General features: G+C 59.6%; 1 protein-coding gene across 1 annotated transcript; it reads left to right on the top strand.

Annotated features, from left to right (window-relative positions):
- The first annotated feature begins 556 nt into the window (after window positions 1-556).
- Window positions 557-7,488, top strand: AMIGO1 (adhesion molecule with Ig like domain 1). Its single transcript, XM_039538324.1, has one exon. The coding sequence runs from the start codon at window positions 977-979 to the stop codon at window positions 2,483-2,485; it is 1,509 nt and encodes a 502-aa protein (XP_039394258.1). The 5' UTR covers window positions 557-976; the 3' UTR covers window positions 2,486-7,488.
- Window positions 7,489-12,829: the final 5,341 nt, after the last annotated feature.

The raw sequence follows: 12,829 nt of genomic DNA on the forward strand, positions 1-12,829 counted from the left end.
TAGTGCGGCACAGCCCCAGCCAATGCCTGGCCGCGGTGCGCCGGAGCGGCTGGTGACTGGTTCGCGCCGCGCCCCCCCCCGGAATAACACAATCCTAATAATGCTAATAAGGCGCCTGTGCCCGTCAAGGCGGAGGAGGATCCGAGAGCTGGAACCTTTGCAAAGCCAGGCGGGCGCGGAGCATCCAGGACTGGAGCAGCCCCCAGCCCCGCATCCAGCCGGGTCTGAGCCAGGGTTGCTGCAGCGTCGGGGCTTCCCTGGCTCGCTCGCTCGCTCCCAGGGCTGCCCGGCCGGCCGCTGCCCGAGGAGCCCGGTCCCGTTCCCGGCTGCGGCGGGCGGCGATGAGTGAGGCTCGGGGCGGCCAGCGCCGGCCCGGCCCCCCGGCCAGCCAGCCCCCCGCGCGGTGACAGCCTCCCCCGGCACTCGGGGCCGGCGCTCGCTGCGCCCCAGGCTCCTTCCCCCGCGGCGCGGCCGGCGCCGTCCGAGGAGCGGGGCGGGGCTGCCCTCGCAGGGCGGCGCGGGGGGCTCGCTCGGCCCCGGGCCCGGGAGACGCGAGGATGGGCTGAGCACCGCGGGGGCCTCTCCCCGGACGGGGGGACCCGCGGCCCGGCTCGCACCCGCCCTGCTCGGAGAGGGAGCGGTGGCGCCGCCTGCCCGGCCCGGGGCTCGGCGCGGCGCAGAGCAGAGCAGCGAGGCGGGAGGAGACGGACTCCGCAGGGCCAGGCTCCGCTCCCGCTGGCCCGCCCGGCAGCGGTGATTCCGGGCGCGCTGCAGCCGGGCAGCCCATGGCAAAGAGCAGGTGGATGCGAGCATGACTCGGGTGATTAATATTCCGGCAGCGCGCCAAGCCGTCCCCGCTCGCTGCACCAGATCCTAGCAGCCTCCGAGCCAGCACCAGCCTCGCCGCTGCACCAATGGTTCCCGGCCCTGCGGCTCTTTGCGCCTGGCACCTGGCCCTGCCTCGCTGAGCGTTACCATGTGGCTTTGGTACCTAGCGCCTGGTCAACGCCTGGGGCTGAGCGGCGGGAAAGTCTGGCTCCTGGTCCTCTTGCTGCTGGGTTGCGGCCTTGCCCGGGAAGGGGGGTCGATCCTGAACTGCCCCCCAAAATGTGTGTGTGCCAGCAACATTATCAGCTGCTCCAAGCTGGGCCTGGGAGTCATCCCCACTAAGCTGCCTCGCTTCACAGCCATCCTGGACCTCAGCCACAACAACCTGACCCGCCTGCGGGCGGACTGGACCCCCACCCGCCTCCCCCACCTCCACTCCCTGCTGCTCAACCACAACGCCCTGGGCTTCATCTCCACCGAGGCCTTCTGCCACGTCCCGCACCTGCGGTACCTGGACCTCTCCTCCAACAGCATCAAGGTGCTGGAGGAGTTGCTCTTCAGCCAGCTGCAGGAGCTGGAGGTGCTGCTGCTCTACAACAATCAGATCGCCCAGATGGACCGCAGTGCTTTCGATGACATGGCCAGGCTGCAGAAACTCTACCTGAGCCAGAACCAGATCTCCCGCTTCCCCATGGAGCTGGTGAAGGACCGGGCCAAGCTGCCCGACCTGGCCCTGCTGGACCTTTCTGCCAACAAAATCAAGGGCCTGCCGGTCGCGGCCCTGAAAGGCCTCCCTGCCTGGATGAAAAACGGCCTCTACCTCCACAGCAACCCGCTGAGCTGTGACTGTGGGCTGTACGAGCTCTTCACGCACTGGCACACACGCCAGCTCAGCTCGGTGGTGGACTTCCGGGAGGAGCTGGTGTGCAGCCTGCCCCTGGCCAAGCGCAGCGTCAGCGTCTTCACCCTCAACAGCCAAGACTCCCTCAACTGCAGCGAGTTCAAGGAGCACATGCTGGAGGCCTACCTGGGGGACACAGTGACCATCAACTGCGACACCAAGGTCCGGGGGGCGACCACCAGGGAATGGGTGACCCCAAACAACAGGCGCTTCCCGGAGGAGACCGCCAACAGCACCATGACAGTGCTGGGCAATGGCAGCCTGCAGATCCGCCTCGTCCGGGTGGAGGACATGGGCACGTACACCTGCTACGCGGTCAGCCAGGCCTTCAACGAGACCCTCTATGTGGATGTGATGGTCCACAACTTCACCCAGCATGGACCTCACGACACGCTGAACACGGCCTACACCACGCTGGTGGGCTGCATCCTCAGCGTCATCCTGGTGCTCATCTACCTGTACCTGACACCGTGCCGCTGCTGCTGCCACGGCAACGAGAAGCTGGCTGCCCAGCCAGAGGACAGCATCAACTCCTCCATGCTCAGCACCACGCCCAACCACAATCCCGAGGCGGCCGGTCTCAAGGGAAGCCTCAGCCACCTCGCGACTTCCGGCCCCATGCAAGGCCAGAACGGCAAGGTCAAACCCAACAGCACACCAGAGCAGGCAGCCAGGAGGGCCCAGAAGGCCCCCAGGAAAATGTCAGACCCAGACTCTGTCAGCTCTGTCTTCTCGGACACGCCCATCGTAGTGTAGGTGTACGGAAGACATGGAGAGGTGGGAGTGTTGGCGAGCGAGTGGACGAGGACAGGTAGTGACCCTCCCCTAGAGTGCAGCTGGCCAGGGGGAGAGGGGCTGGGCCCAGCAGTGAGGTGATGGGTCTCCATGCACATGGCACAATGCTGCTGCCAGGTGCTGCCTCCCGCTGTGCAGCACTGATCCTGCTATCGCCTCAATGAACATTGTCCTCCCATCAGCAGAGCCCAAGTGGCAAGCAGAGCCCGGCAGTCCACTCCCTGCAGCCGCCCCCAGCCCTCGACGAGGAACTCCAGCCAGAGCTTTGCAGAGTCCCACCAAAAAATGAAACGTGCAGCGGGAATACGGCGCCAGTGCCCCGCAGAGCTGGGGGGGGGGGGCAGGGGGTTGCTGCTGAAAGACCCCATGCTGCAGTGCCAGGGCAATCCTTCCTTACTGCTCAAGGGACATCCCAGGTCTGTTTCTGACTACCTTGGCGCGAAACCATGCTCATCTCTGAGACGTCGCAGCACCACAACCTTGGCCTGGATCCGCCATTTGAAGGTCACCTTCTGCTTTTATAGCTTGGCCACTGAAAGCCTTGACATCTGTTGGGGACCAGTGTGTGAGAGCAAGGGGTCTCTCTCCTGCTACCAATCAGCCTCTTGCTGGACACCCCCATTTGGAACTAAGGCAGCCCAAAGATTTTCAGCTCCATCAGGATGAAAGCAGGCATTGATCCCGCCCTGGGGCCTGTAAGATGGCATGCCAGCTGCCCCTCCTGCAGCGGGAACTCAGGACACAGTGGGGCATGATCAACACCAGCTGGTCCCCCAGTGAGCTCTCTGGCTGACAGCCTAATGATCAGATTCCCATTCCTAATTACAATGATACATCAAGGCACAAGCTGGGTTTCCGGGACAGCTATTCAGCATTGCAGAACATCAGCAACCCCTTGGTGGGCTGTGCCGTGGCTGCCAGGGAGGCACTGCGCCTCTACCCCTTCTGTACGGTGCTCTTGTGGGCTGTCCCAGCGAGCCGAGGGGCTGCATACTCCAGGGATGTTAGGAAGGGGAGCTGGTAATGGAGTCTGCTGAAGGCAGCAGGCAGAGCACAGGAGCCCTGCAGGGAAGGGGGGTTGGGAACTGTGATCAGACATAGCAGCACTTCTGAGCAGACATGGGGGGTGGGGCCCCCAAAATATGCTCCTGCTCCTTCTACATCTCCCTTAAGCCTCCCCCACCCCCATGATCCTGGTGGCTTTTCTCTCTGCCCAGATACAAATTGATTCCATCCTATATTTCCTTTTCCCTTCTCCTTTCACCTGGGAGAGTCTGGGCCCATCCCAGGGAGTGGGGAGGGGATAGGCACAGAGAAGGAGCAGGGACAGAAGAGCAGGCTGTCCCCTTGCAGTGGTCCCTTTGCCTGCCCCCAGAGGAGAGAGACAGAGATGTGGTCTTGACATGGACATCCCAGCTCTGAGCCTGCTAGCAACAAACTCGCCCAGCACGGGCCAGCTGGAGGCAGGGTTTGGTCTATGCACCAGGTGCAGCCAGAGGACTCTGCGCTAAGCAGGTGCCACCCGCAGAGGAGATAGCATCCCCCCTTCCCTCAGATGCGGGGAGCAAAAGGGTCGGGGGGTCCCAGAGGGAGGGTGCTGCTGTACACGAGGGTAGGGGGAGCTAATCAGATGCCTCTGGCTGTCAGGGTGTTACCTTGTGGGGATCCCACCCAGCCTACAGCTGGTTCTCAAGCCGTCCATTCTCCTAGTGGCTCTCAGCTTCAGGGAGCAGGGGGTGAACAAAGGTGGGCAAGAGCAGCCCAGAAAGATTGGGGTAGAGGGAAGCCCTCACTGATCTCTCTGGCCATGAAGAGCATCATCACCAAAGAGTGGCGAGCTCCATGGTACGTCGCTGTGGACTCTCCCTGGAGCCCTAGATCTCTCCATCACTGTCCCAGCTGCCATTGCCCTGGGGGCTGTCTGAGCCTGCGAGGGGCCCGAGGTGATGGCTGGCACAAGCAGGAGCACGAGGCGACATCTCCTCCATCCCACTCATCAGCCCGAGAACGGGCCTCAGCTCCGGGACTCGTCTAAATGCTTTTCCTGGCATGTTATTGTGAAGCATGAGTCCTCCAAGAGAAGCATGCTATCCAGGTGAGACCAGCCTGCAAGCCACACAGTGGGGAGCTCGGGGGGAGGGGGCAGAGCAAGGGGAGGGTGTGTGTGAAAGAGATTGTGTTCTGGTTGTGTGTGACTGAGATTCAAGCCTGGCACCTGTGGAACCACAAGGCTGCTTAGCTGCCCCCTCCCCCGCTGTGCAGTCACTTCGCCTCCCCACCCCGCAAAAAAGCCCTGCTAGTTTTCAGGCTCATTGTGAGCTCCCCGAATACCACAGCCGCCTGGGTGCTGGGCAGGGAGCACCCCGGGCAGGCTGAGGCAGCTGCAGGAAGGTGTGGGGGGGAAAGCAGGGAGACCTGACTCAGGGGAGGTCAGTGCCCTCCACACGCCGGTTCCCATGTCTGCCTGGTCCTCCCTGGGGTGACCCGCATACGCTGCTGCACACAGCTCCCCCCCATACAATCGCATCTGTGTGTGTGCAAGGGCATCCAGCCCAGTTCGCATGCTCAGCGTGCGGCTCTGTGAGCTGGTGCGTGGCACACAGGCTCTGAGAGGCTGTGCTGTGTGCATGGGGCTATTATGAGCATGGAGCTCGAATGGTGCTGAGTGTCTCTGCCGGCACGCTCTGTCTGGGAGAGGTCAGACATGGGGAGTGAGACTGAGCACGTTGGTACCTTGCTAGGGCTGTGTGCATGCCTCCGTGTGGATGAGTGCACACGTGTGCATGGGGATGTTGCATACCTGTGTGCGTATGGATGCATGTGTGTGCTTGAGAGCACACACAAGTGTGCATGGGTGTGTACATGCATGTGCACATTCACACACACACTCCCACACCCCACTCAAAGACCCAGCCTCCAAACACAGCTGCTCCCCTCCCAGCTTGCCTGCCAGAAGCTGTGGACACCTCTGCATGTGACAGGAAGCAAAGGGGATGAGATCCACAGCCCACTGCCCAGACCTATGGCCGGAGCTGCCAGGAGGAGCCCTGCCTAGCTCTCCAGCGGCCCCTCCAAGAGCCAGGCTGCCAGAGGGAGCTGTCTCTGGCGGGAGAGGTGTGGGCTGGGCCACATGGCGAGTGTGAGGCTGCTGGCTGGGCTCGTGCCTTGCACTGCCTGGCTTGCTGAGAGCCGCACCTGCGGGCCAGGACACAACTCAGCCCTGTGGAGAGAGCCCCATGTAGTGGCTGGGGGACGCCAGGGACACCAGGGCTAGAGAACTGAAAAGCTCCCTGTGGCGCTGCTCCCGGGAACAGAAAGGCAGGGGCAGAAGCAGAGAGTGGGAGCCCTGGGTTCTGTGTGCCAGCTTGTGTGCTGGGCTGTCCCACCGGCTGTGTGCTGTGGCCTTGCGAGGGGATCATGGGGGCTGCGTTGCTTTACTAGAATGTGCATTAGGGAGCCATTGGTGACCCCCAGCAGGGCCTGATAGGCAAACCCTAGCATGCTCGATGGTGCAGCCTGCTCTGAGCTCCTCACCATGGCTCTGTGCCTTGAGGGGGCCATGCAGGAGGATGCAGAAGGGAAGAAAGGACAGCTCTGGGCAGTCAGATCTCCAGTGCCCTGTATCCTATTTCCTTCCCCCTGAGCTGGCCAGTCCACCAAGAGCCAGTGCCCCAGAGAGGGAAAAGGCCCAAGAGCCTATTCCTCACCCCTAAGCCAGACAGTGTCTGTTGCATCTGACCAGACAATCGGGTCCCCCTAGCCTGAGCTCCAACCTCAGCAGCCCCTTGGTGAGCAGCTAGAACCTTGCTGCTTTCGTGGCACCGGATGACACTGTGCATCATCAATCATTCCTAAGGCCTTTCCTCCCCTTAACCCTGCGCAGGCAGAAGGGGAAGCCCCTCACTCTCTTTCCCATTGTAAATAAACAAGTGGCTGGAAGATTCACCCACTGGCTGCACAACTACCTGCACAGAAAGAGGGGCCCGGGGTGCAGGTCTGGGCAACCCCCCAGCCTGTGCCTGCCACACAGGGAAGACTGACAGGATCCTACTGGAAATAGGCAAATGCAGCCCACCAGGAGCCATGGGAGAGCTCTCCTCCCCCATCTCTGCCACGTCCCAGGAGCTGTAGCCCCCAAAAAGACAGGACCGAGATCACGGCATGCAAGACTGGCCACCCTTGTGCTTGCTAATCAATGGGCAGATCCTAGAAGGTGTTGAGCACCCTCAACTCCATCGCCCAGCACCACGAAGGATCAGGCCCTTGATCTGGATGCCTCTCTCTGCTAGTGCCCGACAGCTGATGCTAGAGAGGCAGGACACCCCCTCCCCGTGTCCAGGGGTCTGCCCTGTGAGGGTATTGAAGGAGGGGCACAGCCCCCCCCCCCAGCATCCTTGCAACTCTGCCTCGATACAGCACTGATACAAGGAACGGGCTTGGGGGCATCTAGGAGTAGAGTGGTGATGCTGGGTCACTGCTCAGAGGAAGGAAGCTGGAGAGGGAAACCCACAGGGCAGGGCTGGGGGCCCAGCATGCTGAACAGAGAGCCTGTACGCTAAAGGGGTCCCTGGCAGGGGCCAGGAGCCCCCAGGAGAGTTAAGGGAGAGCAGAGAGGGGACAGGAGGAGCTCTGGTTCCACGGGAGGGTGTGTGTGCGGGTGTGCGTGTGGGTGTGCGCAGAGGGAGGTGTCCCAGTTAACCGCTGTGTCTGGGGAGCCTCCAGGCTAGGTCAGAGGTGGCTGCTCTGCTCCCACCAGGATGGGGCCAGATAGCTCCAGGCAGAGCCTGCCCACTCTGTGGACTTGCAGGCCCCGTGAATGTTATTCTGCCCTGCACAGGATGTGCATTCTGTTCTCCATTTCAGCCAGAGCCGCCCGGCCCACAGAGCACACGGGCTGCAGCTCTCTCTGGTAGGCTGTGCTCTGACGCATAGACATAGGCGAAAATAAACATGTTTTAAGGTTCTGCATTTGCAGGCTTGTCTGGTTTTTCACTGGCCTGGTGAGTAATGACAGGATGTTTCCAGGAGGTGGAGAGAGGCCTGAGAGAATGGACCTGCTCCCCTAGACAGGGCTATGGTGGGAGCTTCAGCCATCAAGGCAGCTCTAGCATGAAGGTGGGGCAGGGGTTAGGTGCCCCAGGGCAGGTCATGGTTCCCAGCAGAGCCGCTTTGGGGCATCCCACCGTAGACAAGGCTGCAGCTGAGAGGGAGGGAGGAAGGCCAGCAGCAGTGGGACTCCAGCTGGTACAGGCATGCGCTGCTGTAACACGGCTCTCTAGCTCACCTTGGCAGGCACTAGGGTTTCCGCAGCACCTATGTGGTCCCAGTGGGGAATGAACAATGGGAGAGATCAATGTCCACTCGGGAGCGTTGGCCACCTCGGGCAGGGGAAGCTGAGGTGAATAAGCCATGCTGGGGAGCCGCCAGAGGACAGTGCTGTGGGGTTATCGACGGGGAATGTGACCCAGCCCCAGTGGGAAGCAGTCACAACGTGGCTAGGTGTGGATGTGGCGGTCTAACGTGGCATTTGGTGATCTGGCACTGCTGGGGGCTGGTGTGGAGGATACAAACTCCATGATAATCCCCTGTTGTCAGTGACACAGGGTAACCAACCATTAAAGGTCTGACCTGGTGCCAAAGGCCCGTAGGCTGAAAGGCTTCACTGGGAAGGGGAACAGACCGTCTGGCAGTTTTAACCCTTCTGCCAGGTGCCGTCTGGAGCAAAAAGGGCTGGGTTCTATTTTCTAGGGGTTCCTTCTAAAGACTTAAATAGCACTGACTTCCGCCCCCATCCAGAAACCTGGGAGACTGTCTATACCCCCCCCCCCCCGGGTGTCCTTGGTGGGCAATGCTTCCCTGCTTGCAAGCGCTGAGTCCTGGGGTCTAAAACAAATAAAAATTTATCAGGGTGAGGAGTAGGGGACAACAGGCTGAACTTGGGAAAGCCAGCAATTAATCAATTAACAAACTCTAGCAGGCAAGCCTCCCCCACCCCTTTACAAGAGTCTCACCCTTACTCCTCCTCTGGCTGCTGTGTTTCCCCAGCTCCTTGCTCACCGTTAGCTGCCCTGGAGAAGTCCAAGGATGCTGGCAGGCTGATGCAGCCTAGGCTGCTCTGGGGGTGCTGTCTCCTGACCTAGATGGGGTGATTTGGGCAGGGAGGCTGCTGCTTTCTGTACAGCCAGAGCCACCTCAGCATTGCACCAGCTGCTGTCTCACAGCAATCTCAGCTCAGCTCTCTAAAGAAGAATACATGTCTCCAGCCCTCCACACAGTCCTCCCCACAGACAGGCACTCTGCACGCTGCCCCGCTGTCTCTCTCCCTTTAGCTTTCTGCCCTTACTGCAGTCCTGGGCAGGGTGACCCCAGGCACACTTGCTGCTGCTCTCTTGTCCTCGCATCTCCCAGCAGTGTCGGTTGCATTCTATTGCCCTCAAACTCACAACGTACCTGAATTTCCACGAAAACGCCCCAAACTGCCACATAACTGAAATGCCAGCAAGGCTGGGCCCATTCAGCCCATTCTCCCTGCTCTCCACTAGAGGCCGACAGAAAGCTCCCTCCCCCACGGCGCCCCTGCCCAGCTGGAGTGTGTGGGTCATTTGGGGCTGCTCTACTACTTACCAACCGGTCAATAATGAGCACCCGTCTCTCTGAGGCTTCAGGCCACAGGGTTTATTGTGGTACTTGCCTCTCGCCCCACGTGCCCTCTCCTCAAACATGGTCTCACCAGAGTAAGGAGCAGGGTCGGCTGACACACACACAGGTCCCAGACACCACACTCACCACATGCACACTGCACAAACATCAACCCTGCAAACACCTCACACCCCACAAGCCGTGCACACCCCAGCCTCGTTGGCTACTGGCAGATGCCCAAGAGAGGGGCACAGAACAAGCACAGTGGCTCTGCAATCCCACCTCCCTGTCCTACCTTGTGTAAAGGTGCCTTATACACACACACACCCCTGTGCAAAGTGCAGCTCTGCTGGCCCAGATCTGGTGCATAAGGGCTGGCCTAGATGGAAGCCAATGCAGAATTTGGCTGTAGGCTTGCAGAATTTAACTTGAGCCTTTAAAAGCGAAAGGCTAATGCAGCAAAGCTGATGACTGCATCATACAAGCTGAGAGCTATGCCTGCCGGAGGGCTAGACATGACTGGGTGGGGGCTGGGAGCGTGATGCGTGGAAGGACCCCGCTGCATCTGTCTGCACATTTCTGAGCGGGCTGTGCATTCATCACAAAGGTGTCAACAGGCCCATCAGGGTAAATGTTCCCCTTTCCCACTGAGCTGACAGGAGCGATTGATCTGAGCTGACAGCAGCTCAGCCCATTCAAAGGGCGGTTCGTGCTCGTGGCTGGGAGACGCCAGCGGCTCAGGAGACAGCGTGTGGTGCTGGAAGGTAAAATCTTTTCCAGTCATTAATGCCAAGAAATGTCAAAGGCGACGGAGTCGCTGGTGCAGACTGATGGGAGAATTGTGTATGGAGAAAACACTGCAGCCTGCTGGGACACATGCTTTCGGCCAGACCCCTCTGGACACCGCAGCTAACCACGGCTCTGTGGCCATTCCGGCAGCGCTGGGGCCAGCTTGTTCCCCCAGATGTCACCTCAGTGACTGCTGCACTGGACACCAGCATTTGTTTGCGGGTCTGTGCATGAGGGGAGCTCTGAGACCTGGCTTCCATCCCTGCCACTTTGGGAGGCTATTCCACAGCCTAATGGCTCTCCACCATTAAGAGATTTCTTGTAATACTCTGCTTTCTTCCTTTCCTCCAGGCCCTCCTAGCAATTCCCCCGTGTGCCTCTGCTTCCTCGATGTTTAGCCCATGCAAATACCTGCAGCATGCTGTCATGTCTCCCCCAGGGCCTGATTCACAGAGATGCAGCGTGCTCACAACTCCAGTGGAAGCTAATGGGAACTGATGGCAAATCTAGCTCTTAGCCAAGCTCCTTCCATTCTCACCGTGAGAAAACCCCTCCAGCCCTCTGCTCATTTCTTTGGCTCTTCTCTGAATTTCTCCCCCATGTGCTGACAGTTTTCTAGTAGTGAGGTGCCCAGCGCTGACCCCTGGCCCTCAGCCTCTGTGTGTGCACGTGACTGTCAGGCTGCCCACTCTAGGTGTGAACCTGATCTGTTAGGGGACAGAGTGGGTCCCTCCACCAGCTCAGTCATAAGAAGGATGCGTCCCAGAGAAGAGCAGACGGTGCCAGCTGCTTTTTAAACCCTGCCCTGGCCATCACGGCTTTTTTGGCAAAACTGGGCATTTATCTCGTTTGCTCTTGCCAAGTTGATCAGTTGACAAGAGCAAACAGGACAAATGCCCAGTTTTGCCAAAAAAGTGGGATGCGGAGGAATGTGCAGGGGGTGGGGAGTTAGTGGCAATGCCAGGTCTGTGCCGTGGAGGAGGCAGGGCTTGGGCGAGCAGTGCTGCCAGCTATGGGGGTGGGGGGGATTGGGTGAGCGACTCAGGCCAACCCTGCATGGGGAGAGGGCTCGGGCCAGCCCCACACAGGGCCCTATTTTCCCTTGGGGAACTATGGTCACCCTAGAGCTGCTAGGAACTGGCAGGAAGAGCAGGTGCAGGGGAAAGCCAGCAGTGGGGGACTGGGAAGAGAATGCACCCCACATGGGGACAGTCACACCTGGGCACGTTCACCCTCTGAAAAGAGCAAGTTCAGCCCCTGCCAATTCCCTGTCATTTACTAAGGAGGACCCCCCTGCATCCCCTCCCCCTCCCCAGGTGAGCCTTGGAGAAAGGTGGGGCTGACAGGCAGAGCATCAGCCACATCCGCCCCCTGAGAGCCCTGAGCTAGTCTTGCCCACTGCCATGGTACACAGGCTTCCAGATTTAGAAATGAGCCCCCTGTCTGGCTGTGGCTCAGAGGGGAGTCCCAGGAACCTTCCAAATCATCCAGCCCACATGCAATCACATTTTTCACATCTGTAGCCTCTGACTTGGCTAGCCACAATTGCTCCTCACAGCTCTCCGGCAGGAGAGGGGAGTCGTATTATCCCTATTTAATAGACAGGAGCATTAATGCACCAGGACATGACGTGGCCAATTTCTCACAGAGCGGCGGTGGAAAAGCCAGGAATAAAACCCAGGAGACCTCACTCCCAATCACTTGGCCCCATTCTCCTTCCAGGGCTAGGAATAGAACCCAGGGTTCCTCACCCCCAGTCCTTCGGCTCTAATCATTAGCCAACATCTGCTACTTGCCACCTCCTCCTGCGTTAAAGCAGAGCCTGTGCTATGAAAGCAGCTCTCCCTACGGCAGCTCCACACCTAGCATCTCCTCCACCAAGCCCCTGGAGTCGATACATTATCAGGCTTCTCCAGAGACCCTTCAAGCAAAGAGAGAGATGTTGCTGAGTGACGCAAACTAGACACATTGGGCTCCCTCCACCTGGCCCTGGCGGCCGAACACTATTATAGCCATTACAGCACCCAGAAGCCTGCGGGGGCACAAACAGAAAGACAAAGGCCATGCCCCAAAGATGGAGCTCTCCAATGAGCAGCATCCCCATCCCGTGGCTGCTGGAATCACTGTCTGTGCCCTGCCTGCTAATACAGTCAGCGCTCAAGCCAGGTAACAGTTCTACCTTTGCACCCCTTGCACCCATTTCCAGGCCTAGTGCATTGCAGCTTGGTGGCATGGGAGCTGCAGGATCTGGGGCCCATGGGGCCAATGCTGCTCGGTGGCTTGGGTGCAGCACGGTGATACAGCTGCTTTGGAGGAGCACAGACCTCCCTTTCCTTGCTACGGCTCATGGCAAGGTTCTGAGCCTCTCTCTCCAGAGTGCCAACCAAATCCTGGGCAGCAGCAGTGCTGATCTCGGGGCACCCCGGAGAGCTAAGGGCCCTGTGTGAGCTGCTTGGGGTGTGGATGAATAGGTAGGCAGCATTGTATCCCTGCTGCAGAAATCCACTCAGCTCTGGCAGGTATTAGAAGGGCTTTGCGCCAGCCCCATATGAAGGGGATAATACCTTTTAGCAATGATATTAATGCCTAATTTATCCTCTCTGGGCAAGGGTTTTATGCTGCTGCTGCTCCTACAGGCCCAGTAAACGCTGCAGAGGTTCCCATTTCCCTTCCTCTTGGGAACTAAAAAGCATCTTCCCTTCCCCATGGCCTGCGGTCAGAAAAGGGCAATAGATACTCTTCTGTGCCGGGTTTTTTCTCTCTGTCACAGCCATGATTGCTTCCGAAGCAGCAGCTGGGGAGAGGGGGCAGCCCTGGCTAATCAGCCTGCCTTCCTGCAGGGCCTAGGGCTAAAATGAGCCACCGGCATGGGGCTTC

This window comes from Mauremys reevesii, linkage group 4 (genome assembly GCF_016161935.1).
Source record: "Mauremys reevesii isolate NIE-2019 linkage group 4, ASM1616193v1, whole genome shotgun sequence".
In the NCBI taxonomy this organism is placed as follows: domain Eukaryota; kingdom Metazoa; phylum Chordata; order Testudines; family Geoemydidae; genus Mauremys; species Mauremys reevesii.

Excerpts from the sequence above, each read along its gene's own strand:
- AMIGO1 (XM_039538324.1), top strand. The coding sequence starts at position 977 with ATGTGGCTTTGGTACCTAGCGCCTGGTCAACGCCTGGGGCTGAGCGGC.